This window comes from Ustilaginoidea virens, chromosome 7 (genome assembly GCF_000687475.1).
Source record: "Ustilaginoidea virens chromosome 7, complete sequence".
Classification (NCBI taxonomy): domain Eukaryota; kingdom Fungi; phylum Ascomycota; class Sordariomycetes; order Hypocreales; family Clavicipitaceae; genus Ustilaginoidea; species Ustilaginoidea virens.
The window spans coordinates 1,063,458-1,089,860 of NC_057322.1; the positions used below are offsets into that span (position 1 = coordinate 1,063,458).

Genomic DNA, 26,403 nt, shown 5'->3' on the forward strand with positions numbered 1-26,403 from the left:
GCGATTGCATTACATAAGCTGGCACCATGGACCCCTCCGTTTTTACCGAGGTGGTCATAGTACTCCGTACGTGCCGTCCCGTGCTGTAGTTGCCATGTACTCGACGTGAATACACTAGACACATAACAGGCGAGAGAGAACGTTTCCCTGAAGGATGCTTTGGAGCCGAACCGAAACTGCATCTGCCAAAAAAAAAAAGAAAAGCAATAAAAAGCAAAACATACTCGACTGGGAGGCATCAATTGCAATTCTTCACTTCAGTCATGGCAGGTCTCAGTGATGCCCCGTTCATGCAGTCACTGGCTGTTCCAGCTGTATGCTCGTTGATTGCGTATCTAGCATACTTTTCGCAATATCTGCTCCAGACATCTTCGCTTGAACCAGGGCCGCCGTCCCGAAAGGAAACCATTGTATTCAATTTTTGTCTCGTTTTCCTTTGGTACGCATATTTCAAAGCAGTGACCGAGGACCCGGGACGATACGTCTTCCCGCTCAAGCGAGCTGAAGAAACTGGAGGGAATTGGTGCAAGAAGTGTGCGGCGCCTAAACCCGCAAGAGCACATCATTGCCGACATTGCGGACGTTGCATTCCCAAAATGGATCACCACTGTCCGTGGACTGCGAACTGTGTCTCGATGACAACCTTTCCGCATTTCCTACGTTTCCTAGTGTTTGCCAATGTTTCACTCTGGATACTCGGATTCCTTCTCTGGCAGAGATTCCACTCTCTGTGGGAAGCACGTCACTTGCCGGCATATCTAGGCCCAACCCTGCCTGCGCTCATAGGTCTTGCCGTCACATCACTCATCTGTTTCTTCACATCCCTCGCACTCGGTATCATGCTGGCAACAACGGCCAAGAGCTGGCTGTTCAATTGCACCATGATTGAAGGCTGGCAGTTGGAGCGCCATGAAGCCGTGCTAGATCGTGGGGGCCGAGATTGGTGGGACTTTAATGGTCCAGACGGAATGAAGATCAGGTTCGAAAGAGTCGAGTTCCCATATGATCTTGGGATTTGGGCCAACATGTCTCAAGCAATGGGGACTTCTAATTTTTTACTCTGGCTTTGCCCCTTCGCCGGCAACCCCAAAGTTGGACAAGATGGAAAAGGCACTGGCTGGGAGTGGGAGGAAAATGGATTTAACCCTAGAGAGGGAATGTGGCCACCCCTGGACCCGGAGAAAATACAGAGGGCAGATAGGCAATGGCCAGCTGCTCGCAGAGACTATGCGGCAGAAATGAGAGATGTAGAGCCGTCCTCTGCGGAGCAAATATGTGCCTTTAGGGAACGACAGCTCATGGACACTTTGAGACCAAAAACGCTCCTCGCAGAACTTGAGGAAGATGAATCCTACGGCCTGCCGTACGCGGAAGAGGACGAATTTCATCGAGACGACTGGAGAGATTGGAGGAATGACGATGGTGAATATTTGACGGATTATGGAGTTGATGAGGAGGCTGAAGACTTCTGCACAGCACCGATTCATCAGGACGATGTGCCTCTCGCAGAATTTTTGCGTCGACGGAAACATGGCCACAATGGTGAGATAGACTAACAATTATAGAGCTCGCGGGGATCTTCTCCGAAATCATTGCAAATTATAATAAATGTCGTACATGAGCATCTTAATGGGATTGTCGTTTCTTAACTCCTAGGATCCCACGAAAGAGCACAGATATAACGGTGTGAAGTCCAGGGACTCTTGTGTGGTCTGTAAGCTTGCCATTACGGCAGCCGGCTATCGCCTTCCCAGGCTAATCGAGAAGAGGTAGAAACAGAGGCAGGTTCTGTGCTATGCTATGTTTGGAGTCAAAATCTAGTCAACGATGGGGCACCATTTGCTATCGGCCATTTTCACATCACCAATCCTCGTCTTTCTCTTTTTGCATGGCATTCTTTCGTGCCAAGAGGGCATCAGCTAGGCTTCCTCCAAGACTCGGAGTGGGGGTGTTGCTCCGGCTACCTTCTGAGCCGCTTGCGCCATTCAGACCGAGACCAGAATCCCGTTGTGCCAACTCGGCAGGCTTCCGTCCCGCTGCGGGACGCTTCGCAGGAGGCGCAGGAGGTGCTGGTCTCGTTTTGGGCGCAGGCGGACCTGGAGGTCGTTTGGGTGCCGGCGCCGCTTGTTCCTCAACATACGCGGCCGGAACCCATGCCTGACCGTGGTCATTCTTCGCCAACCACCAACCTATTACACATAACATCAGTCGCCGATCAGAAATTTCAACTCCGAAGAAGAACTTGGCTTACCATTATTCTCTTTTTGAATGATCTCCAATATGTCGTCTGCTTTGATGGAAAGCTCGTTCTCTTTTTGACCCTGGAAATCGTAAAGCACTTTCGCTGTGACTTTAGGTCTAGCTGGGATGGCGGCAGCAGGAGGCGGCGGCGGCGGCGCTCGGGTAGCTCCTCCACTGACAATGGCCGGGTTCTTTATATTCTTGAAAATGGGTGTACTAGCTGCTCCCAGGTTTGGTGCGTTGGCCGTGCCAACAGATATCGCGGCTGTCGCAGAAGTTGATGCAAGCACCGAGTGAGGTTGTTCTACGACCCTAGGTCCGGCTCCAGGTAGGGGCTGCGTCGGCCGGTTGCCATTGAGTCTGGAGGGCCGGCCGCCAGGCCCGCCAGGTCTGATCAACTTGCCACGAGTGATTGGACGCGGGGGAACCGGTTTAGCTCGTGGCATAGGCCGCGAAACAGAGTTTGGTGGTTCACCTCGTTGAGTATGAACCGCGCCACTCTTATAGTAGTCTACTGACTGTTGAGAGTCTTGAAGTACCTTGACTTGCTGAAGCTTATTAGGTTTCTTCGCATACTCGATTACATCTCCAATCCTGAGATTAAAACCGCCAGGCATAGCCCGCTCCATCTGCGTGAACATTTCTGTTTTGAATACGCAGTTCAACAGCGGATCGGCTTCTTGAGCAGACCCAACTCCAAGCGAAAACCAATCATCCCGGCAAGTGGATGTTCCCACGAACTTGATGGCGCCAAGTGGAATGGCTCGTTCTGTCGCGATTTGTACCTGACCGTTGGCAAGCAGTTGAGCTATGACATAGAACTTGCTGTTTGTGACAATGATAAGTCGCGGGCTAGGTTTGCTGGAGCGTCCGAACTTCGCCTCCAAAGCCTCTCCGCGACAGGAGAATACCACACGATCATTGGAACTAATATTGACAGCTCTTCGAATCTGCGCACCGGGCCCGGCCGTTGCATTTATGCCAAGGTAGTCACCCAAGAACCTCCGGGATCCTAGCAGACTCATTCGTCTGCGCTCTTTCTTGCCTTGTAGTAACTTATGTCCGTGGTCTCGAAGCTGTAGGTACTCCGCTCCCGTACGCTTTTTCCGCCACATTCGTTGAATACGGGTAGCAGATTCGGCACGGTAGGCTAGATAGGCGCGCCACATTCTCTGCAAACGGGTGGCCATGTTGTGCCAGTACCGATCTCGCATGTGCTCCAGTGCAAAGAGGGTTTCGGGGGCTTTAATGAAGGCCTTGGTGACTCCTAGTTGCCATTCTTCTTTCGGAATGCTGGTATCCTTCAAAATCTGTTTCACTGCATCCTCCGTAGACCCTTGCCAAGTATATTCGCCTGCGTATGACGTGGCTGGTGATAGGAGGAAAAACCGCTCGACAAACTTGTCGAAGGATTGACGATACGCAAACCCAGCTCGTCGAATTCGAACGTTCTCCTGCAAACCGAGATATTTAATCTGGTGAAGAACATTGGGGCTATTGTACTCCGTTGGAGACTTCTTCTCGTTGGGTTTGATCGTTCGAATATAGGACGGCTGGCACTTCATTAGGGTGTCAACTAATGCGTTGGCTGAGGTTCGGATTCTGTCTCCTGCTGATGGCGGCTGCTTTCTGTTGTCCTGGTCAACTTGCTGGGGGAACAGGGTATGGACAAAATGATTTCCACTATGTTGGAACAAGTTCAGAAGTCCCTTAAGCAGTTGATCTTTATTTTTATCCGTAATTCCGTCAACTGTGTAAGAGACATCTCCTGCATAGTGCTTCACTATGAAGCTCCCTTGACGTGGCGTCAGATGAGCATGGGACATGCCGTTTATGCTCTGCATGAATGTGCGATCGCACGCTGCAGGGTCAGCATGGGCCGTCTTGGTTGCATCCTTCATGGCTGAGAAAACACCCGGCGGCCGAATCTGTTCGATGAGGTCACACACCACCTTGTTATCGAAATATTTGATAGGAGTCCACTGAATCTTTTCCCGGGCATACTCTTCCTGCTCCGTCTTCAGGGTAAGCTGGATGAAGATTTGTTGCAACTTTTCGTTCACGTAGTTAATACAGAGCTGCTCGAAGCTGTTCTTTTCAAAAATCTCGAAACCGTAAATATCCAAAATTCCAACTGTATTTGCTGAAGTCTGCCGCGATTTGAGAGACTTGTTGATTCTCTCCACAATCCAGTCGAACAAATTGCTATATATTGCCTTGGCCAGTGCGTCTCGGGTGGCTATGGCCTGGGAGGGGTTGGCAGGCGACTCGATGACTTCGCCATTGCGCGGTGTCAGAATTCGAATGGTGATGGCATGAATTATTTGATCTGGTGTCACTTCCAAGAGATACGCGACAAAATCGACCACAGACTGGTCGGCTACAGCCGCGTAGCCATTATCGTCTTCGCGAAATTGAACATTTCCTATCCACAGAATCGCCGCCAGCATGCGGAATATCTCATCCTGTTCGGACTGACCGAGTCCAATAATCTTCATGGCGTTGAGGGTATCCTGGAAATCGGCGACATCGTCAATACCGTCTACGTCAAAACATTTGGACTGGCTAGTGTAGACATAGGTTTCCGGTTTTTGAATTCCGAAAAGCTCTTGGTAATGCCGTGAAGCTCCTTTTGTGAACTGGTAGAATATGTGAAAGTTTCGTTCGCTCGTTATTTGTCCAACGACCCGGGACTTTTCAAGGAGATAGTTCGTAATGTCCGCTCCCACTGGCTCAGCACTAGAATTGAAGTGAATCTGAAGGTATTTGCCAAATCTAGACGAATTATTATTTCGCAGAGTCTTTGCGTTTCCGAAGGACTCTAGCAGTGGATTCGTTGCCAAAACCATTTCCTTAATCTTCTTGATATCACCAGACTGCTCGCCCGAAACGCTTGCGATGTACTGCATGATACGCTTAGCTGCTTCTGTTTTGCCCGCGCCGGATTCGCCTGAAATGATGACGCACTGGTTGTCATGGTAGGCTTTCATGTTATAATAGGCAGACTCCGCAATGGCAAAAACGTGGGGCGGCATCTCCAGGCGGTTTTTGCCCTTGTAGCTGTCGAGAACCTGGTCGGTGTAGATACCAAGGTCACGGAATGGATTGACAGAGACCAAAACATGGCCAATGTAGGTGTAAATCGAGCCGCCTTCAAATCGCTTCCTTAAATTATCATTGATGGCTTCGTTGGAGACCTTGCTCAGCAATGTCAAGTCTGAAACCCCAATCTCTCTTTTCTTTGTCGCCTCAAAAGTTGCCTTCTTGGGTCTGTTGCCGCCAGACCCTTGGGCAGTCGAACCGCCGGCCTGCACATTACGGGAAGCTTTATCCCTGGGACGCCGTGATATTCCCTAATTGAGATCGATATTCACGCGTTAGTTCACCAGATAGGCAAGGAATGCTCAGTCCTTTCTGCAAAAGCATGGTTCATACCATAATTGAATTCAAAGTAGAGGAGAGGAGGGGTGGAGGGGTACAGCGAAAGGCGCTTTACAGAAAGTCAATGAACCATCGATTGATTGCTGCCTGAAGTTATGAAGGATCAGTTTCTTGGGGGAAAAAAAGGGAATAAAAAAGATCGAGAAATATTCCGACAATCTTATTTCATCGTCATATTCGGGTTTTCTAGGCTGTGACAAGAGGCTGGATGCGATTGATGGTCACGACTCACTTTGATGATACGTAAGGCTGCCTGACGCTGACGAAGCGCCGACAATTTGCCGTCAATGGCACAGCCCCATCGACGACCTGTCGCCGCGAAAGATACTTGATTTAGTTTCACCTGAATTGGCAGCCACTTCTTCTGTCATCGTTGTGCGTCGACTGCAAACTTGGAAATGATAGTGACTAAGAAGCACAAGAGAACAGTAAAAGGCCCAAGTCTTTATCCGTCCTCACATTCACGACAAGCTTGATGATGTATATCACGTGACCAGGCATTGAATCGCTTGCGGACAGCATCATGCGAAGTTCTATTAACTCTTGCATATATGTACAAAATCCCGTTCAGAGTTCTACGAATTTTTTTTATCGGCACCTCACTACCTTAATTAATGTTTAGGTTCATAATGAAGCTCTTTCTGGAAGAAAGATATATGTCAGGGTTCTTGAATCTGCCCTTCCCCGACTATGTCATGAGCTATGAAGCTGCAATGACTTGTCTTTTTGCTTATAAATATTCAGTAAATCTATTTTCTAGTGTTATTATTTCTTGTTCAGAGTGATTTTAGTCTAGGCCGGCCGCACTGGGACAAAGAGCCCAGTAATCAGAGGTTATGTCATGCATAGTCTGCACTCCGCATGTGGCTGGCAACCCCCATCCCACGTCTAGTCGTTGCGGGGTACCGCCATCCGTTCAGCGACATGTAGCCTTTCGCTATTTTGAGGAACCAAGCACCAACCAACAAGCATATTAGGTACCTCCTGAAGCTTGACCAGATACCTCTTGACCGGATCGGCTGCTATAACCACCATCTAACTTGTCTGGTGACTCTCCCCTCATTCTTGTTTCCGTCCATTTCCCAGTCCAAGCTAAGCCTACCTTCATCTCGGACTTTTAAAGTCCTTTTCACAGCAGTAGTCGCTCTACAGAAAACAATAACTCTTCTTGGTTAACTACCACGCCGAAAGCTTGACATGTCTGTCTCCCTAGAGAAGCAACCCAAAGAGGTTGACGAGACACCGATCTCACCAATTCACCCGGATACTGCTAGAAAGAATTCGCTGGAAAATTATCTGATGCACCGCCCCAATCGTGGGGAACTGGTTGATAGTGCGTCCCCTGACTCAGCATTAACCTATAGTGCTATGTCCATCAGCCACGCATTCAGGTGCTGATGTTGTTTGGTAGAGAACATCTTGCCAGCTTCCTCGGCTGCCCCTGGACTTCTTGCTCATCAGAAGGAGGTAAGCATCATGTCCTCAAAAGTTAATATAAGCTTACAAGTCATAGCTTGAGAGAAACATGCTTGAAGACAAGCTTAATGACAAGATATCACACCGTCCGACCCCAGAAGAGTTGGTCAAGGGCGGCGTCTTACACGAGGACCCACGCGCTGCAGACTAGAGGTACGAGGAAGACATTGCGGATGAAGATCATAAACGCGAAGGCGGAGCTTGAAGAGTTCATGATGTAAGAAGCAAATACTAAGTTTACCTGTATTTCTGTAATCGTAAGGTGAAAATGGTTCGGTCCAACTTGCTTTAGCGGAGACCTGAACACCCGTGCTGAGCTGTGCTCTTGCTCGTTCCATAAGGTGCCCAGAGTGTTAAACCTTCTTGATCATGCCAGTGGAGAAATCAACAGAACAAGCATGAGCGACTTTCTCGTAAAGAAAAAAAATGTAATTCGCCTCTGCGGAGAAGATCAAAGCTAACTCTCGAATTAATATCGCTCCTATCCTCAGTATCAGCTCGACTGGCTTAATACTTAGCAGGGAAAATGCGACTTGCAACGCTCAAGAAGCTGAAGTTATACAATATTGACTCACATCAACTTCAGGGTTATGCGGACTCTGCCGCGATATTGAAATCGTATAATATATGAAGAATCCTCACAACTAGCCGAGTGACTAGGGCATCGTAATACTTATACAACAGCACCCTGCCATGGACAGTTTGATAGCGAACCAACATTTGCGGTGGCATTGCCTACTGACTCTTGAGGATGAGACAACCGCTTGTGAAACGCATCTGGCCACGAGAGAGCTTGAAACACAGATGACTCAAAGGGTTATCCGAGGCGAGATAGACAAAGTGGGAAAAGGCCAAATGAAGAAAAAGAAAGACAGGCAAAAAAAGAGAAAGAAACATACGCAGCACTAAATGGCTAGCATAAGACGGCGCGGTCGCACCCGCATCGCTTGATATACACGATACATCCGCCACAAGAAGAAGAGAGAAAAAAAGGGCAGCCATGGACATTAATCATGAACTTTTCTTGCAGACAGGCGTTGTATGGTCATTGATTTTACTCCTCGCAGAATTCGCAAACCACGCCCCCTCTAGTACGTGTAGCGAAAGTGCTTGTTCTCCTTGTCGGTCATGGTAGCCCAGACCTCGGGGGACAAGTACTGCTCCTCGGTTTCCTTGCTGCGATCGTTGCGGCGCTTGTTGGCCCATACGTAGTACAGAAACAGGCAGAATGTCGTGAGGGTGCAGCCTGCCTGCGTGCCCATGACGGCAAGCTTAGCCGGACGGAAATCGGGAGCGTCGCGAGCTTGGAAAGTTTGCGGTCCGATTATGTTGCCAATGGAAAACGAACCGGAAACGAGGGCAGCAGCAAAGGCGCGTTTAGAAGCGCCGGCGCAGTTGGCAACAGTCCACTGGGCGAAGAGAGGTCAGCTTCAGCTTCGAATCAAGAGGTCTCCACCCGAGCGTCGGGAGGAGCATAAGTTTGGTACCAACGTTGTAAAAGACAGCCAGCGGCGCTACAACGGCATTGACCAAATATATACCAGCAAGTAGACCGGCCTTGTTCGACTTGGGCAGAAACGACATGAGAGCCCCACCGATGATACTGCAGCTACATCAGCCTCGTGCTGTTTCGTGACCAAGCACACAAAAAAAAAAAACTCACGCAGGTATGATGCAGGCAATTATCCAAGCCCACCGATGAGACTGCTTGCGAATACCATAACCGACCATGAGAGTGAAGAATATGCTGACAAGACCGGATGGCATGTTCAAAAGAGCCGCCTTCTTCGATATCCTGGAGGGAGGCTCGTCGACGAGAATGTTTTTGATCAGAGTAGCCGAGTACGTGGTAATGACGCCGCTGGAAATGGAGAGCAAGATGACGGATAAGAGGAGCAGGTAGATCTGGGGATCCAACAAGGCTTCCTTAATCTCCCTGATGCGAAACTTCCGATTCTGGATACCGGTTTGGTTGACACTCACATGCTTCAAGAGGGCGGCCTTTTCGGTGATGGAGAGCCACTTGGCCTCCATTGGAGTGTCGGGAATGAAGAGAAAAGTGCAAATACCACACACGACGGTGATGCATCCCAGTGTGACGAACATTGTTCGCCACCCAGCCAGGGCGGCATTGGGCGTCATGTGTTGGAAGCCAAATGAAACGAGGCCGCCAATAATCTGGCCCAGACCCAATCCAAGGTACCAGAAGGAGAACCGAGGAGCCTGCTCAGACTTTGTGTACCACTGGCTGCTGATGAGCATGAGAGACGGGGCAATTGTGGCTTCAAAGATACCGAGGAAGATGCGAGAGGCGAGTAAACTCTGATAGTTGTGAGCAGCCGCACCACAAGCGGTAGCAACACCCCATAAAGTGACGTTGACGCCGAGCCACTTGGCCGCAGGGAAGACCTGCAAAAAATAAACTGGCGTAGCAAGCAAGGGTTAGCGAGGTGCTTCGCGTGGCCGTACATTGGGCGTACAAGCTGCCTTGTCGCGAGACTCGCATGACATACTGTTGGGAATCTCAAAGCACAAAAGGCCGACGAAGAGAAAGGTCGCGACGTTGGAGAAATCGTTGCCCTTCAGTCTGAGATCACTGGCAAGGCCCATGACGGCGGCGTACTATAAGTCGATGTGTGTCAGATCAGCACGGAAGGGATTTTCGCAAAAAAAGGTCAAATCACGAAAGAAGAGTACATATCCAAGCAAGGAGCAGAGGTGGTGACGACAGGATTGGGAGACTTGCATTCAAGATGACCTTGTCGAGGAATTGCATGGTATAGCACAAGAACATGAGAGGGACAATGTGCCAGTCAATGCGGCGGCGCAGAGCGTTCAGGTCAACGGCATCAACACCTGCAGCATCTCGATGGTCATTAAGAAACTTCCAGGCGGCATCAAGGTTGGCGACACGGGAAGGGACCAGCCGCAACCCAGCAGCATCATCGCTCGACGACGACGAGCCAGCGGGATGGACGTCGGCCTCGTTGACTTTGCCGTCACCGTGGGCGGCCATGATGTCTGTTGGAGGCGAAGGTGAAGCCCGAAAGAGAGAAGAGAGTGCAAATAATGAAGGTCTAGGACTAGGAATGAAGATGGTAGGAAGAAACGGGGAAAAGGTAATCTGCCGGTGTGGATGTCTTGAAGCTCGCACGAGCAACCCCGGCGTCGAGTTGACTCGGTATTCTCCTCGCTACGGATACTTACCAGACACAGACGCAGTGGCGCAAGAACACCACGCCACGGCTGCTTGGCTGTTGGTTGCAATGGAGTCAATCAACCGCTCCAAGGGGAAGGGGGGCGGATGTGACTACCAGACCGAACCCATTTGGTACAATGTTGTTGACGTTGTGTCATTGAAGTTACGACGACTACGGAGTAGCAGGTTGACAGCTTGCGAAAAGCTTGATCTAGCTGCCACCGAGGTGACCCAAGTCGGGAGGGAGGTTGAGGTTAGCGTACGGAGTACACAGTACGGATACCCAGCGAAGCAAGGTCCAGTCCGGTACCTCCCAGGAGGTGGCCTGGGATCCCCCGTGGCTAAGCGGCCCAGCAGCTGCCGCCCAGTGAGCGCAGAGGTGGCGACTGGAGACATGGGCAAGGGCCGCCGCGCCACTGGGAACCCGCCGACCCCTCGATGGCCCGGTGGTGCCCGTTTAATTAAGATTGGGGTGGCGCTGATTGTTCTGGGGAAGCCAGTGCACGGTGGCATCTGATGCCTGGGTTGTTCTGTGAGAGACAGGTCACAAAGTTCCGAGCAATGTGCGTACTGCCGACAGGGATTTTTCTTCATCATTCCGGGCCACTGTAATTTGTGATATAGGGCGTGGTCCACGAAACGTTGCAAATTTTACGCGTACACAATTCAGTCGCGAAGTCGGTATGAAGGGCATGCTGACCACTTTTAGTATCCAAGTGCCGTGGAAAACATGCAAGTATCTTTCTTTTCTTGATACGATTGCCACACCCCCCTACCCCTGTTCATGATGTATATTTTTTGACCACGGCCACTTAAATACAGTAGGGAAGATTTTGTGGCAACAAAAGTGTGACGCCACACAATGCGTGACTTTATTGCGTATTATATAAGGTACCTAAGGTATACTATGATATATTTAGCTACAGGTCTGGCACCTTTGGTGCTATTAGGTACTCAGGTAGGAGGTACCTATTTAGACCCCTGGTGTTGCATTAAAATCTTAACTGGTGACGCCACACAAAGTGCGGCTTTATCCGGCTTCATATACTGCGATACCTGGTGGTATAAAGTAATGTAGCTGATTTGAAAATCCAGCACTTTTCGACTTTCTCGTACCATGCATAGTCGGCGCAATCCATGGAAAATCGGGGGAAAAGGGGAAAAGGGAACTGCTCCGTACATGGTATGCTTTCGCAGATTCCTCTCCATGTATCCGTATTTCCGTGTTGCTACGTATATCACGTACTTGCCCCTCGTGACGAGTTTCTGGTCTCCGAATGACAATGACTAAAGTCGGGGGAACAAACTCGGAGATTTGCGAGACAGAAAACGTCTGGTGAGCCAAGTCTTTAGGAGCTTATGCCGTTGACATGTACATTAGGTAGTTATCAGGTAATTGGCGGCGAGAATCTGACAGCTGCCGCCCCCACGTTCCTTGTCGGCGCGGCTGCACCGGCGTTCTGGACCGACCCCAGCGCTGGGCAATGGGCATCTATGATTTCTATCAGGCTGCATCAATTGGGTCGGGCACTTGGGCAAGACACCGCAATCTATAAATGTCTCGAAGCCGCTTCCAGACTAGGCCCGGGAAGCATCCCACCCTGCAGGCCCCGGCCATTCTCATTGTCTACGGAGGACGGTCTTCTTCAGCAACAAGAGTTATGACAAGAGCAAGATCGGGCACGACACATCATGCTGCTTCGCACAAACTAGCCTGTGGCATCAATAATAGCAGTCCAGGATTCCAGGATCACGCTTCTATTGAAAGAGTAGAAAATGATGCTGCCTCATGATGACACCTCGCCCCATCATCATCATCATCATCATCATCTCCTTCTTCTTCTTCTTCTTCTTCTTCTTCTTCAATCTTGGCTCCCTTTATGTTGCATCTCTCTCCTTTTCCTCTCGGGAGTGGCCTTGTACCTGTTGTGTTTCTGTTGCTCCAGAAGTGTGACGCCGCAGCAAGTGCAACTCTATCGGGCAGCTCTACTGGGCCTGTTATACTGTGACAGTTGCTTTTATAAATGTCTCCTTCCGTCTACGGAATATTCCATACGGATTGTATCTAGGCCACCTTATCACAAACGCAGCGCAAGTCGTTTCGCGAGCGCACTGCTCTAGAGTCCGGACAAGGAGAGCAAGGCTGGTTTGCAAGAGGCAAATACAAAACCATTCCCTGGTCCTCGTCATCGTGCCGCAAAGGAAATAGAGACCACTCGCTCCGCATCCCGTACATTCTCAGCCTCGGAAAAATTTGCATCAGGCTACCGGGATGGGCTGGGTAGCTAATGCGATTCCAGAGGTTGAAGCCCAGTCACAGTGGGCATCCATTCTCGCCGTTTGCGTCGTCTTGTCCGCGCTTTCAATAGCCACAGTCAGCTGCCGCCTTTGGGTTCGCGGCAACTCTCGCGGTTTCGCTGGGGACGACTACATGTCCGCCTCGTCAATGGTGTTTGCCCTCGTCTATTCAGTTCTTTGCGTCGTACAGACCAGATATGGTTTGGGGTTGCCGGTCAAGCTTCGGCCCCAGGCAGACGCCGCCCCTTATGCCCGAGTCAATTTCGCCGGTCGTCCCATCTATCAGGTCGGCATATCTTTCTTCAAGATTGCCCTGTTGATAAGTTACCTGCGTCTTCTCCAGGGCACCGATCACAGAACCTACCGCTTGGTTGTTCGCGCCACCATTGCCATCGTTTTCCTGGCACACGTGGGTTGCGCCATCTCACTGATATTTGCCTGCTCTCCCGTCCAAAAGTCGTGGAAGCCTTGGGTTCCAGGAACATGCCTGCAACCTGGTCCTTCATTCACTGGATATGCTGTCGTCACCATCATTTCTGATATTGTCGTGGCCATCTTGCCTGTTCCCGTCCTCCTGCGGCTCAACATACGACTCGAGAAGAAGATTGGTCTGGTTTTTCTTTTCATGCTTGGGCTCTTTACCACGCTATGTTCCATCTTCCGATATATTCAAATCGATAGAATCCAAAATGGTGATGGGAACTCCACCATGCTTGTCCTCTGGGGCACTATTGAGTTCAATGTCGGCGTAAGTGCCAATCCTGGGACCAACCCCCCCCCCCCTCCTTTTTTTTTTCCCTTCTTCCTTCGTGATTTGCATATCGGGCATTTTCCTTCTTTCTTATTCTCTTTGTCTTACCATTCGAGTCAGAATATGGTATCCTCGCTGCCCTTTCTAGCACCTGTGTGTATGAAGAAAGCCAGGGACTACCGATACAAGTTCTCTGGAGGTTATGGCTCTAATAGCGACCAAGCCCGCGGGCGTCTTGGCTTGGTAAACGAGCATTACAAGCTTAGCGACATCGGTAACGGCAAGAGCGTCTTTTCTACCCACAAATCCATAAGCCAAGAAAATATGCTCGAAAGTGGCGCCATTATTAAATCAGTGACATATCGCGTGCAAATTCTTGATGAAGGCGAGTTGCGACAACAACGCGATACCAAGTCGACGGAATGTCCTGTTTGACTGGGAAATTCTCTTGGTTTAACTAGTTTGCGGGTATTTATTCCGAAAACTTGTCCAAAATAGGCGGAAAATGTTATTCATTGTTCTTTTTTTCTGTATCATGTCTTTAGCCTTTCAAGCGTTGTTGTTCATTTGAATTATAGTTTCCGGCAATAGTTTAGAGCCGTGTCGGAACTTGTTAATTGCTGTAATTGTTTCGAGTCTCGTCGACAGTCAAGAATGCATGAGAATGGAGCGTTTTCACGAAGACAGCGTTAGCAGCGCATTGCAAGAAATACTGCGGGATAATAGATACGTAATTCAACATCCCCGGCAAGACGAATGTAGGGGCGCAAGCGAAAAATAAAAAGCGAGGAGATGGCGGATAGTTATGTTGGACCACGCAGCTCCCTTGGAACAATATCCTATCCTTATGGAATGACGCCGGGCAATGGCAGGTTTCTTAACCTATGCCGCTTTCCCGCAAGACCTTTACACGGTATGGAGGAAACCGAACATTTTGGCCCTCGTTTCAACTCGAAAAGACACCATGGTCCCATGTTCGACTTGCTGACTTGCTCCGTCATCTTAATAAAGCTTCCTCTTTGGAAACGAAAGAACGAAAAGAGCTACACAGGCACCCACGCGACTATCGGCCTAGATATTCCTCAATGCTATCGCTAAGCTCCTTTATACAGACGGCGTCAGGATAGCTGGCATGGATCACAGCAGAGACCAGTAGATTGCTCTTTCTTCTTCTCTCCGTTCTCTTTTTGCGTCTCCTAAAACAAACACCGAAATCAGAGAATTGTGAAAGACGACCGAATATGCTTTTCCCATGCCGTGAACGTATAAAAACTCCGTGCCTGCGCCAATCTCTGGGTATCATGCGTCTATACACCTCGTACAGGGGCCTCAAGCGACCTCCATCCCCGTCTGGCATTTATCCACCCACTCCTGAGCGAGCAGCCAGCTTCATCTTCTTGGTCTGCCGTCTACTCAGCGGCTGGCTTTCTCCCAGGGCGTGCTTGCGCTTCTGGTCATCCCCCCCTCTGCCCCCCGCGCCCAGCCCGTCCGCCGCCGATGGGGACGACCCTTCAGCAACATCATCCTTGCGCTCCTCCTCCGTCGCTACCTGGACCACGTTGATGACGCCACGAAATCCAGTCCTCTTAATGCCCTCGTTGACGACAACGCTCCTGGGGATAGAGCGCAAGCCATCCATGCCCTTTTCGCTGGCCAATCCCCACACGCTTAGGAGGTTTACCACGTCTGCCGGCCCGCGTAGAGCAATGGCCCCCTTGGCCTCGCTGCTTATCACAATGCCTCGCCCGCGCGTGGCCCGGATGAGCCCCGTAGCGTTGGATATAAAGTTTGCGCGGCCGCGGCTGTCGGCCGTGAGGAGCTGTGCGTAGCATATCTCGAAGCGGACGCCGCGGCTGACGGCCGCCATGCAGGGCTTCGGGCGGAAGTGGAAGGGGAAATGCGACGCGAGGTCTAGCGAGATGATAGGGATGTCGAGCGTTAGGCAGGCGTTCTGGAAGGCTTTTTCGGTGAGGGGCCTTATGGCGAGGATGTCGTAGACCTTGGCCAGGGATGGCAGGCGGTAGTTTGACGCTGCGGGGTCGCTAAGCGGGAGGGTGGCCCTGAGGAGGACTGAAGGCAGCTGGCGCGACGGCGAGGACGGGGGTATCGGAGGGAAGGGAGATGTTGGGTTGGCGGGCAAGGGCAGCTCGAGGGTCTGGTTGAGGGCCACGGTGGAATAGCCGAGGGAGGACGCGAGGGACAGCGTCTGGAGGAGGCGTTCGGTCGTTGTGGCAGGAGACCATGCAATGTTGAGATCGTAAATCATGGTCGGGGGCGGGGCCAATACGTTGCGCCAGGATATGATGGAGCTGGTGGTTGGAAAGGGAGACTTTTTCTGTTTCTTAGTTGCCCGAAATATTCTCTTCCACAGTGGGGTCTCCGGATCTACAGCATACATGTAGGCAGTATGTACGTACTATGTGCCCCGCAGGGCCCCATATTTTAGTCTTGCCCGGCTTCAAGCCCGGGAACCACTGTGCTATTTCCGGTCGCAACCACATCGTCGGTCCACACGTCATCACGTCGACCTTTCTCTACTCCGCCACCAGTTCCCATTCTCATTCTTCTCCAATCTCCACGAAGCAGGCCCTCCGCCGTCGCAACTCCCCCGACCCCGTGCCCCTACGATTTCCTCGAGCGCGCCCGAACCCCCCCAAGCATCCCCATCGCACACAGAGCAACAGCAATGTTCTTCTTCTTCGTGTGCGGGGAGCACACCTTCCGCAGCCAAGTCCCCGGCTACGAAGGCATGGTGTGCCAATGCCACCACTGCGGAAACATGGCCGCCCACGTCGCCAAGAGCCGTCCCTTCTTCACATTCTGCTTCGTCGTACGTCCCTCCCACGACGTCTGCTTCCGTCCCTGCGCCACTCCACATGCTATGCTTAACCTGCTCTCTGGGACGGTTTAAGTGCAGCCCGCTGACATCATTTGTAGCCCCTCATCCCCTTCACAATATCGGGATACAAAGACGTCTCCTGCGACATCTGCAACTTCCAACAACCGCTCAAGAGCCGGCCCGACGTCGTGAGCATGGCCAACGGCCGCGGTAACCATGGCGCTCCCGCCCCTCAGCAAGGATATCAACAACAGTAGCCGCATTACGGCTGAGCAAAGTGTCATCGTAGTTTTCACTTCCAATAGCGTCTTACTTGCTGCATCTATGCCTATTTCTTTTTCAGTGGCCAACCTCTTTTTGCAAGAACTGATCGGCCACCAATGTGGTGAAGAAGTGACCGATTGGCGGCGTTTACTGGCTACTGCGGCTTGGGGCTTCTCTATCTTTTCCATTTGATTCTTTGGTGTCTTTGCGTGTATATTTTCGGCGTCTTACCGGAGGGATGAATACCCGCCTTGCTATTGGCATCAAAAGCTCCAACGTTCTATCACGAAATACGGGATCAACAAAGTTTGTGCTCTTTCCGTCCGGCGGCTGAGTGCGTTGTGCTTGCATGGCTTTGAGTATTCCGCTCCGCTCATAAACCCGGCCCTGTCTATTTTTGCTCAGGACATTATAAATCAGCGCCCATCTCATCATAAGTCAGTTGCTCATGAAATTGCTCTGCTGATGATCCAAAGTTCTTCCTATTCAATAATCATGCAGCAACCTCATATCCGAATAAATACCTCCACGTTTGCTCATGTTTCGTCTTCCTTATCATGTTCAACTTTTAACCCCAACACCTACAACCCTGCATCGATAGCCTTTTGTAGCTTCAGGCTCTCTTCCAAAGCCCATTTCAGTTCTTCATCTTCCTCCTCGTCAACTTTGTCTGTAGCAGCTCTGCCTCTGTCTCTGCACACTTGGCGGTGAAATTCCTCTTCTGCCAAGCTCCTTTTTTTTACATACTCCAATACGATATCTTATTCATTTCTAAGGCTACGTTCCCGTTCTAATTCTTGTTTTGATTTTGTAATGGTCCGCTGAATGTCAGCTTCGTAACCCACAGGGGAGTGAGGCAGTGCGGTTTTGGACTCTCCAATGGCTCCTTCAAGGTCCGCATTGTGGGTGTCGGTCGTATTGCCTTGCCTTGCAGCAGGGAACTCCTCTCGCACTGATCCTGATATCTGGGGAGAATAAAAGTCCTTTGTGTGGCTTGTCAGGCTCTCTTGGACGGCCTTTTCGATGAGTAATTGGTAGTCCTCATACCTGATTCGATACTCTTCATCTTCAAATATACTGCCTTTCTCAAAAAAAAAATTGTTTGCCTCGTGTAGTGTATCCAAGGTGGCGCCTCGTGCCCGCATCGCCCTTACGCTCTCGCGAATGGCGGATTCAATCGTGGAATCCTCGTCCACATTGCCACAGGATGTCTCGCGGACAGACATTTGGATTGCCTGCTCCAATTAGCATCGTTTGGAAGGTTCTGTGTAGCTCCAGAGCCGTTACTCGACGTTTTCATGGGAGCTTCAACGGAGGCTGCTTTCCTTTGTGGAGGAAGCCTGCTCTTTTCTTCCGTGGAGAGGTGATGAGCACCGAGCCAAACCGTCATGATTCGGGGGAAGTGCGAGCTCGATGGCCCAGCTGATGGCGAAGATGCCGTTGACTCCGCTGCCTTTCCTGCTTCTGTTTTCTATTCTCGTTTCCAGTCGTAGCAGTCTTGAAGGTCCCGTCTTAAGTTATTCCAGCGAATAATTATGTCGGCCTTCTCCCCTTCGGTAGCCGCAGAGAAGTCATGTAGCCCCTGAACGATCCTGGAAGTAGTGATGTAGTTTGTTACACTCTTCGTCATCATTCTTTGCATCTCGGCGTGAATACCCTGCATCATATAGGCCGGGAAGCCCCATATACCTTCTCCCGTCAGCATGCAATTCGTACACTTCAACCTGATAATGACTCACCGGCTGCAGGTTTTGCGACGAGACCGCCAATACCCTTTCCCACACCTTTTACGAAGCCGCCAGCGCCTCCCTTCTCAGCTCCTTTCATCGGTTGCATGACTAAACCAGTAATACCGTCAACGAGGCCTAGTCCCAGTTCCTTGCTCGCAATTCTGATACCACTGTTGAAGTCGGTAACCTTTCCAGCAAGACGGATGGTGTCATCGTTGTAAATCCTGGGAATATTTCTGAACCCCCTGGCCAGTCCTAGGCAGAGATTCATAGGGCTCTTCATTCCCATAGAAACGACATGCGCTACACTGCGTCCCGTTTCAATTGCAGTTTCCAGGTTGGCTAGGGTCGGAAACAGCTCCTGCCTTGACCATAGTGGTTGCTGGCCATCAGCGGAGGAAACATATCCGGACCGGGCTTTAGATGGCGTTCCCAAGACCGTTGCATCTGTTTTCTGAACGATTGCGAAGGCAGACTCCGGCTCAATATTGGTCAATTCGACCTTGGATGTCGCATCCTTGGGCGCGCCAGTTGAACCGCGAGTCAAATCCGAACTAGTTAAACTTTCAGGCTCTTGGAGATCCGTTTTTCTACAATACCTGAGCAGTTCTTGCCCGACATCTGCGACAGCTAAGCTGATTCCACCAATGTCGCCAAGGAGTGAGGCTGCTGCCGCAAACACAGGTTCTGGAGGTTGATATTCTGTATTGTATTCAACGTGGCGACACCTGGCACGCGGCCCATCAGCAAGTTTCCAGTTATATAAGTGTAATAGAGCGCAAGACCACTTACAGCTTCACATCTTTATACTCGAGCAGGCCAGCGTTTACCAGGACGGTCATAGCAAACGGGCTTAGTTGTACGTCGGTTCGTATTATTCTCCAAGTAGCGGCCCGACTTGGCGCAACAGAACATCGCATCGAATCGAGGTCCAAGTGCTTGTGGAAACGACTTGCGCCCACCTCCGAGCCTGCTTCTTCACGAATCTTCTGCCCCAGCTCCTTCGCTCTCTCCTGTGTATCCGGCTGTAGGCAGAACTCGATCGCTTCCGCCAGTTTCTCTGCCGTCAGATTTTCGTGTCGAACAAGATTTACCCCAGCGCGGGCTCGTGCAATCACGGCACCCCAAAAGGGCTGATCACCGAAAAAAGGCACGACAACCGTAGGTTTGCCAGCTTTGAGTCCTGAAGCCGTTGTTCCCGCTCCGCCGTGATGAACAACAGCCGAGACGTGCTCGAAGAGCCAGTCGTGCGGAACATCGTCCAGCATGTACACGCCGTTCGGAGTTACTACCTCATTGCCACCCAACCCGCCCCAGCCTTTTGATACCAGCGCTTTAACACCTGCTAAATGAACGGCATCAAATATCGTACGGGTCAAAGCGTTCGGGTCGTCAACGACAATAGACCCGAAGCCAATGTAAACTGGCGGAGGGCTTGACTCCAGAAATTTGACTAAATCTGGCTCGGGCGTATACGACGATGCTAAGTTCAAAAAGTAAAATCCCGATATATCAATGTGCTCTCCCCAATCCTTTGGCTTGGGTAAAACTGCGCGTGACCTGTGAATGTTTTCAGTGTTGAATGGAGAAGAGTCACTAATGTGATATCACGTACCAACAGTAAGTATACGGTACTTTGAGTCGGTTTATCAGTCCAGGGGCCCAGAAGAGAGACAAGGATGCCAAGCCTAAAACATTTTCTCTGAAACGATTGACAATATCACCCAGGCCTTGCCATGTGATCATTTCTACGAGCGTATAAGTGATGTAGTTAGTCATCATATCGTCTGCGTTAGAAGATTGGATAGTTGCCAAGGGATGGGGAAAAGCTCGCGTAGGTGACCAGGGCATCCTAGGAGAATAGTAAGCGAAGATTTTCAGCTGAACTTACGCCTTTAAGAGTGAGACGGACGTAAACATCATGTGTACTGGAATTCCCAGCTTCTCGGCTACGTGGATATGTGCAAAACTGGGAGGGTTGGCGATGATGGCATCGGCCACGAAGGGTTGAGCATGCGCGTCGCCTGGCATCTCCGACGACAAATCTAAAGGCTTGTTGAGTAGATGAGGCTCTGGAGGGCCCATCCCATCGCCAGCTTCAATGCAGGAGCGCCAGCATCCGATGAGCATCTTCTGTATATCTCGACGTCTTTTGCCGATTTCTCCACTTTTGAGAGCATCCATCCCAGGCGTAAGCCCAGGATGCTTGACCATGAAGGCCATGAGTTCGGCAGGATCCCCGCCAATGCTGAAGAATTCGAGTCCATGATCCTCAACAAAAGACCTGAAATTCGGATGGGTGGCTATGCGAATTCTGTGGCCGTACACCTCCTTGATCACCTTGCCCAAAGCTACAAATGGCTGGACGTCACCCCGCGAACCAACAATTTGGATGACGACATTTAGGCGGGGAGGCGCCAGTCGAGCTGGCTCAGCATCAAGGCCTGGAGGAGAAAACGCATGAGGCGGTGCAGCTTGAGGTTCGGACTCGGTGGAAGCCTGGCTGTTGAAAACAGGTGGGAGTAGATCAGCCAATCTCCGGTTTTTGCTGTCGAGACTGATGTTCACTCGGCCATGATCTGGAAGGAACGAGATCTATCAGCAAAGGTACCTTAGATACGAGGTATACAGCAGCCGGGCTCACTCCTGATTCTTGTGCAAGCTTTCTTGACTTTTCTCACCTGTGACTTTAGCACCAGCATCGAACCTTGGCTCGATAAGCACATGGCCATGCTGCTGTCCATAAGCTAGAGGTTCTACCTGCTCTTGAAGAGAATCGAGATTTGGGATCAAGAAGCCATCGGTAACGAGGGCTTCAGCGTTGTCGTCGTCATTTTGGGCATGTACGTGGTCACTTTGCTGCACAGGCTGCGGTTGCCCTTGACCTCGAGCCGCTCTTCTGTTGACGAGCGGCTGCTTCTCTTCCGCCATTTCCACTATAGCATGGGTTTGCCTTGTCTACCAGACGCTTTCGTCAAGTCCTGGCTTCTGCAAAAGAACCCCTTAGCCTCAAGGTGATAAAGGCGCAGCTGCAACGTTCACATTGGGAATTCGAGTGCAATGCTACGGAGTACATAACGCGATATATCGTTTGAATAAGGGGATTTAGTGTTATTACGGAGTAGACTCTTTATCATTCATACGTCCTGACCAAATATGGTACGGTGCACACGAAGTAAGCCGAGTATGCTAACTTTGCCCGCCTGGCGTACGTAATTGGACCACGGCCTGAGGGAGCAATTGCATTAGGTACGTGGACGGCACACAACGTTGAAAGCTTACGTCATATCGTGCTGAAGTGTGCCCAGCCACCATCAAGCAGTTCAACATCTTCAGCAAGTTGGCTTCAGGCTGTATTTTATAAGCGACTTTGTGGATACTTTTTCTATGGAGCAATTCAAGTTTGAGGCCCTTCGAGGCGACACGAGGATTGGGAATTATATGTAGAAGATGCATCGGTAAACTGCAACAACCTTCGTAATTCCTCGCAAATCCCCACTCTCCCCCCCACCGCTTTTTCGGCGAAAATAAGGCTCAGCTGCGAGACTGCTGTGGGGTTTCCGGCTCCTAGTAGCATCTTCAGAGCCAGTCCGCAGTTTTATTCTTTCAGAAACGCCCCCTAATCACACGTTGCGCTGGTTTCTTCGCTAGGTACTTGAAGCTAACTAGACACCGCCGTCGACAACTGAGAGCAAATATCACGGCCGGCTTGAAACATAGGCCCTTGCGGCAGGATTTGCATTCTGGAGATAGTCCCGTGTGAACGGCGAAAACATGTTGAGATATAATAGAATGGATTACTTTGCATAAAAGGAACACGGCGTCAAATTAACCATTCCCTTATAACGGAAAAGTCGAGCTTGCCATACGAAAATATGATTCGCTCGTCAAAAGGTAAAGGTACAAAGCCTTTAATATATAATACAAGGATGCTAGGATTTAGATGCCCTTGCCGAGCGAGCTGAAGCCGCCTCACAAACCTGCTTAACTCAATGGCCACCACATTTCCGTAACTTTTATTATAAGAACACAACATCTTGTCATTGAAAACCACAGACCACCCGCACGGAATGCATTCGTAGATGCGTCCTCGTCCTGTATTCTCCTTAGCTAGAGAACCGTCGGGTAATTTTGGCAATTACTGGAGGTTTATATCAGCATACGAGGGAAAAGATACGAAATTGGAGGAGACCCAGCTGGACTGAACACATACCATGTAGTGCAACAACACTGAAAATGAACACGAGAGACAAGACGAGGACAATAACTGGATCGACTTTCAAGCCTGGAGATTCATCGGTATACAGTCCTGGATATGGCACGTTAGTACCAATTGCAAAAGCAACCATTGCAAATCCACGCCCGGAGTGCCATTGGCATCAGGAGAAGAGCTAACTCCTCGACATGACATACTCAGCATGGTGCTGCTGGAGCCGCCAGCACCAGCGGACCGTGTGCTTGCAGGTCGAGCATTGGCAATCTTTTCCTTCTGGTCGGCAGCAGCGCGACGTCTGATGGCAGTTCGGGGACCACCGGGAGGAGTAGGAGATGATGGTCGGTTGATGCTGGCGCCAGTACTGGCACCAGAGGCGCTAACTGGTGAAGCGGCACGAGGGGAAGACTACGAAGCCGGTCAGTTTTCGGATTTCTTTATCGAGTTATTTGAGGCCGTCTTGGCGAAGCGCGCCCGCTGTTCCTCAATGGTGTTGTCATCATGTGCGACAACGCAGACCACGGCGTCCATAACAGTTGCATTAACATGTGGGGGCGAGCTTCGCAGCGGAATCCATACCATTCTGTTCAAGCTCGAGAATCGACCAAGAAAGGGCGATGGAGAATCGCGAAAAAATTCCAGAAGCGCGAATTGGAAGTCAAAAGGCCGCTTTGGACGTTGGGACGGAGTCGAGCGAGGGGCGGCTGCGTGGGTAGATTCCGGCGCCTTGGATAGGAGGGAGTTGAGGCCACCTTCACAAGAAGGGACCACCAGAGGCCCGACCCGACGGCGGCCAAATCATTTTCCGTCTCCACGGTCGATACCAATCTTTGACCACCAAAAGCCCGGGCACGCGCGAATTGTAGCCGAGCTTCATTTAATTATAATAGGCCATCACAACTACTGGTAGTATTTTTGCTTTCGGGGATATGCATTTCCATTTGTTCGCTACGCTATTTTTACAGTTTTGGTGAGGTTATGTATTTGACTGTCTAGCCTCGACAACCGGTTTGTTGACCTGCAGTCTCTATAACGGCCCAAATGATTCCAGTTCCTTCCTTGCAAGTCTGGTTCGAAAGCCCGCTTTGTGAATATTTGATTCCGCAAAAGAAGAAGAGAAGATAAAACGACAACGCGAAGTGAAGTGAATAGAAGCAAAAAAAAAAGAAAAGAAACGAAAAGGAGGCACAAGTGAAAGCAAACCCCGCATGATGAAGATAAGGATTGGACTGGCAATGAGGATAACAGGGAGTAGAAACCTTGTACAATAAATGTGGCAAGTTCACTGAAAGTAATAAATGAAAGGGACAGAAAGGAGAAAGAAAAAGAAGAAAATCAAAGCTGCGCCAGATTAATTAATCTGAGAAACAATCGCCGCCGGCTGGAATGCACAGCTGGCACCATCCAAGTCGAGCCTGCATCAGTTTCGCTTTGCATCCGAGTAGAGCCACAAGCCCTGTAAACAAGTGACAGCCCACACATCCTCCATGCACAGGATATTCAATCCCTCGCGTCCTTGTTTTTATCCCATTCCGACTTTGAACGTATGCCGCTTTGGAATCCTGAGGACGAGGTGGCTTGTGCCTGGTTTGAAAAAACAGTTCTTTTGCCCGAAGACAGACTTGCCCATTGTGATGGAAACTGAAAATCAGAATCTGGCCAGCATGGAGACCGCTTCCCTTCCCGAGAACGGTCGATAATGCATGATTAGACTGTAGTATATCTACATCAGCAAAACAAAATATCTGAAACCAAAACGCCTTCCGCAATGATTCAGGGTTGCAAATCGCGGTGTGATTTCTCAAAGACGACATGCTGAGGTGCAAGGTCAAGACAGGAGTGACGAAACGGAGAAAAAGAGGAGGGGGATAAATGGTAATTCAAAGAGTGACATCAAGGACGAGGCTGACATCGGCTACATTGGGGCCGGCCAAGTCCTCAAGAACAGGGATAAGGTCTAGTAATTCGTTGTCGTGGGCATCCGAGAACCAGCTGCTAATTGGAACCGCATGTTGGGGGTGGAATATGTACGAAGTTGGCGAGTTGTCTATAATGATGGTATCTTTCAGCTCCCGGCCAATTTGCGATAGATCCTTGACATAGTTCCCTTGGTGGTTGTAGCAGCTCTCCCGGAAGAGACGGTGATGTACCACTTTATGAATATCTAGCTGATCCAGCAACGGGTCGCCGTACTATATAGTGTTAGAGAGCTACTGTGCCGTCGATATTCCGCTTCCTGCTCAGACTTACCTTGGAGACGGACGCGGTGAAGACCACAACTTCATAAAGCTCCCCAACTCTTTTCATGAACTCATCTACACCGGGGCGCTTTATGACATAGACATTGTGATAATGGCCCTCGATCTCAACGGGGATTGTGAAATCTGCCTGGTGAAGTATCTAAAAGTCGCAAATGTTAGCTCTAATCGTCAACCATGAACGGGTAAATGGCTTACTTTAAACGAACTATGGACAAGAGTCTCATCCAAGTCCAAAACCAAACACTTCCGGCCTTTGTGCTCTGGCGCAATGGAAGGAAGAAGCCAGGCTTGCTGCTCAGGTGCTGCTGGTCCGCTCTCCATCAAAGTCGAGGGAGGCGCAAGTGCGGACCCAGGCCCAGGTGGTGGTGGTAGTATTGGAGGCGGCGGTATCGTGAGGAACTGCGTATCATCCGAGCCACCGGTAACTAGGGCCTCTGGAACTTCGTCCTGCCCGGCGTCTGGCATGTCTGTATTCCCATTGTCTGCGACCGCGGTCTGGTCTCCTGTCTCAGCATCGTTCTCAGCATGTTGGGACGGAGCATCAACCGCAATAGCTGGGTTGGCGGATTCCTTCGTCTCAGGCTGTGCTCCTTCAACATTTGAAGACGGATCTTGCGTACTGCTTGATGCTTGATTTTCTGTGTGACCTGGAGTAGAAGTATCTTGGGTTGGCTCTTTCTCGTTGAGTGTTTTTATTACAATTTGTTGCTCTTGAGGATTTTGCGGTCGAGTTTTGGCGTTGGCGGGACGTTGAGGAAGCTTCTCGACTTTGTGAATGTTTTCACTTTCGCCTTCTTCCAAAGTGTTTGCGCTGTCGGGGACGCCGCAACACCCGAGCAACGACAGCAAACCACCAGTCTTCTTCCGTTTTCGCTTTTGTTCGCTTGTCGATGGTGAGCTGGGTTGTGAGTTGCCGAGGGTATGCCCACGTTCACTGTCTGCGCCAGTTCGGTGCGTCGAGGCGCTACCATTTCGCTGCCGACCAGAGACACTACCTCGGGATTCTTTCGATCGTGCATCGATACTGGTTCTCGGATCCGTCACCGTAGCTCCACTCAAGCCGGTAGATGCGGTCGACGCCTGATTCCTTTGTTGTGACGAGGATCTTGATGGTACTTTCAAGAGACCACGCCCACCTTTGGAAGTCCCCACCTCATCGGGTGACAGCTCATTACCGTCATTTCCCATCGCCAAGTATTCCAGGATCTTGAGGCTGAACGTTTCGTACTTCGTCCTGGTACCGGTCCAGAGCACTGTCGAACTATTAGCTTTTTTGAATGTCTCGAAATCAAAACTTATCCTGTAGCCTCGCCACCTCAAAAGGACGTGAAAGCGTGGAGATATGAGCAACTGGAAGGTCGATCCCCGATTGTCCGCTCTCAGGCCCGTTGACCATTTCCTGACAGCCAATTTACTTCTCTGCAGCAGTTTTTGCCAGGCAGGTAGGGTTGAGGTAAAAGGAGTGTAGCGCATCAAGATACGTACCGTAGTAGTCCGACTGAGCTGGGCCTTCACAATCGTCGACCGATTAGGGGATGGTCCCGCCCCCCTTTAACGCTGACGCGGGCTTCTCAAAAAAAATTGAAGTGAATGATGCGAAGAGCGGGCGGTTGCTGATGACTCAAATCTCTTCCGAAATCGAGCTTTGCTGGTAATGGTCGGAGCGCGAAATTAGGGAGTCGGCTCGGTC

At 50.5% G+C, this 26,403-nt stretch overlaps 12 protein-coding genes across 12 annotated transcripts; 4 read left to right on the top strand and 8 right to left on the bottom strand.

Moving 5' to 3' along the window:
- Positions 1-26: 26 nt before the first annotated feature.
- Positions 27-1,556, top strand: UV8b_07926 (uncharacterized protein; the record flags this gene model as incomplete). The annotated part of the gene is made up of 2 exons (XM_043145423.1): positions 27-66; positions 262-1,556. 2 exons carry the CDS (start codon positions 27-29, stop codon positions 1,554-1,556), a joined length of 1,335 nt encoding a protein of 444 aa, XP_043001358.1.
- A 304-nt stretch (positions 1,557-1,860) lies between these two features.
- On the bottom strand, positions 1,861-5,679 carry UV8b_07927 (uncharacterized protein; the record flags this gene model as incomplete). The annotated part of the gene is made up of 3 exons (XM_043145424.1): positions 1,861-2,189; positions 2,252-5,594; positions 5,677-5,679. 3 exons carry the CDS (start codon positions 5,677-5,679, stop codon positions 1,861-1,863), a joined length of 3,675 nt encoding a protein of 1,224 aa, XP_043001359.1.
- A 1,200-nt stretch (positions 5,680-6,879) lies between these two features.
- UV8b_07928 (uncharacterized protein) lies at positions 6,880-7,309 on the top strand (the record flags this gene model as incomplete). The annotated part of the gene is made up of 3 exons (XM_043145425.1): positions 6,880-7,015; positions 7,094-7,149; positions 7,196-7,309. 3 exons carry the CDS (start codon positions 6,880-6,882, stop codon positions 7,307-7,309), a joined length of 306 nt encoding a protein of 101 aa, XP_043001360.1.
- A 937-nt stretch (positions 7,310-8,246) lies between these two features.
- Positions 8,247-10,174, bottom strand: UV8b_07929 (uncharacterized protein; the record flags this gene model as incomplete). The annotated part of the gene is made up of 5 exons (XM_043145426.1): positions 8,247-8,567; positions 8,650-8,761; positions 8,822-9,581; positions 9,672-9,780; positions 9,905-10,174. 5 exons carry the CDS (start codon positions 10,172-10,174, stop codon positions 8,247-8,249), a joined length of 1,572 nt encoding a protein of 523 aa, XP_043001361.1.
- Positions 10,175-10,468: 294 nt separating this feature from the next.
- On the bottom strand, positions 10,469-10,753 carry UV8b_07930 (uncharacterized protein; the record flags this gene model as incomplete). The annotated part of the gene is made up of 1 exon (XM_043145427.1): positions 10,469-10,753. The coding sequence occupies one exon, from the start codon at positions 10,751-10,753 to the stop codon at positions 10,469-10,471; it is 285 nt and encodes a 94-aa protein (XP_043001362.1).
- Positions 10,754-12,629: 1,876 nt separating this feature from the next.
- UV8b_07931 (uncharacterized protein) lies at positions 12,630-13,841 on the top strand (the record flags this gene model as incomplete). The annotated part of the gene is made up of 2 exons (XM_043145428.1): positions 12,630-13,403; positions 13,527-13,841. 2 exons carry the CDS (start codon positions 12,630-12,632, stop codon positions 13,839-13,841), a joined length of 1,089 nt encoding a protein of 362 aa, XP_043001363.1.
- A 922-nt stretch (positions 13,842-14,763) lies between these two features.
- UV8b_07932 (uncharacterized protein) lies at positions 14,764-15,672 on the bottom strand (the record flags this gene model as incomplete). The annotated part of the gene is made up of 1 exon (XM_043145429.1): positions 14,764-15,672. One exon carries the CDS (start codon positions 15,670-15,672, stop codon positions 14,764-14,766), a length of 909 nt encoding a protein of 302 aa, XP_043001364.1.
- Positions 15,673-16,092: 420 nt separating this feature from the next.
- Positions 16,093-16,502, top strand: UV8b_07933 (uncharacterized protein; the record flags this gene model as incomplete). The annotated part of the gene is made up of 2 exons (XM_043145430.1): positions 16,093-16,236; positions 16,344-16,502. The coding sequence occupies 2 exons, from the start codon at positions 16,093-16,095 to the stop codon at positions 16,500-16,502; spliced, it is 303 nt and encodes a 100-aa protein (XP_043001365.1).
- A 797-nt stretch (positions 16,503-17,299) lies between these two features.
- Positions 17,300-17,735, bottom strand: UV8b_07934 (uncharacterized protein; the record flags this gene model as incomplete). Its single annotated transcript, XM_043145431.1, has 2 exons — positions 17,300-17,492; positions 17,557-17,735. 2 exons carry the CDS (start codon positions 17,733-17,735, stop codon positions 17,300-17,302), a joined length of 372 nt encoding a protein of 123 aa, XP_043001366.1.
- Positions 17,736-17,980: 245 nt separating this feature from the next.
- Positions 17,981-21,170, bottom strand: UV8b_07935 (uncharacterized protein; the record flags this gene model as incomplete). Its single annotated transcript, XM_043145432.1, has 6 exons — positions 17,981-18,198; positions 18,249-18,967; positions 19,032-19,799; positions 19,855-20,091; positions 20,152-20,818; positions 20,921-21,170. The coding sequence occupies 6 exons, from the start codon at positions 21,168-21,170 to the stop codon at positions 17,981-17,983; spliced, it is 2,859 nt and encodes a 952-aa protein (XP_043001367.1).
- A 1,175-nt stretch (positions 21,171-22,345) lies between these two features.
- UV8b_07936 (uncharacterized protein) lies at positions 22,346-23,034 on the bottom strand (the record flags this gene model as incomplete). Its single annotated transcript, XM_043145433.1, has 4 exons — positions 22,346-22,380; positions 22,453-22,548; positions 22,653-22,860; positions 23,032-23,034. 4 exons carry the CDS (start codon positions 23,032-23,034, stop codon positions 22,346-22,348), a joined length of 342 nt encoding a protein of 113 aa, XP_043001368.1.
- Positions 23,035-24,332: 1,298 nt separating this feature from the next.
- UV8b_07937 (uncharacterized protein) lies at positions 24,333-25,901 on the bottom strand (the record flags this gene model as incomplete). Its single annotated transcript, XM_043145434.1, has 3 exons — positions 24,333-24,644; positions 24,703-24,852; positions 24,909-25,901. 3 exons carry the CDS (start codon positions 25,899-25,901, stop codon positions 24,333-24,335), a joined length of 1,455 nt encoding a protein of 484 aa, XP_043001369.1.
- Between the last annotated feature and the right edge of the window lie 502 nt (positions 25,902-26,403).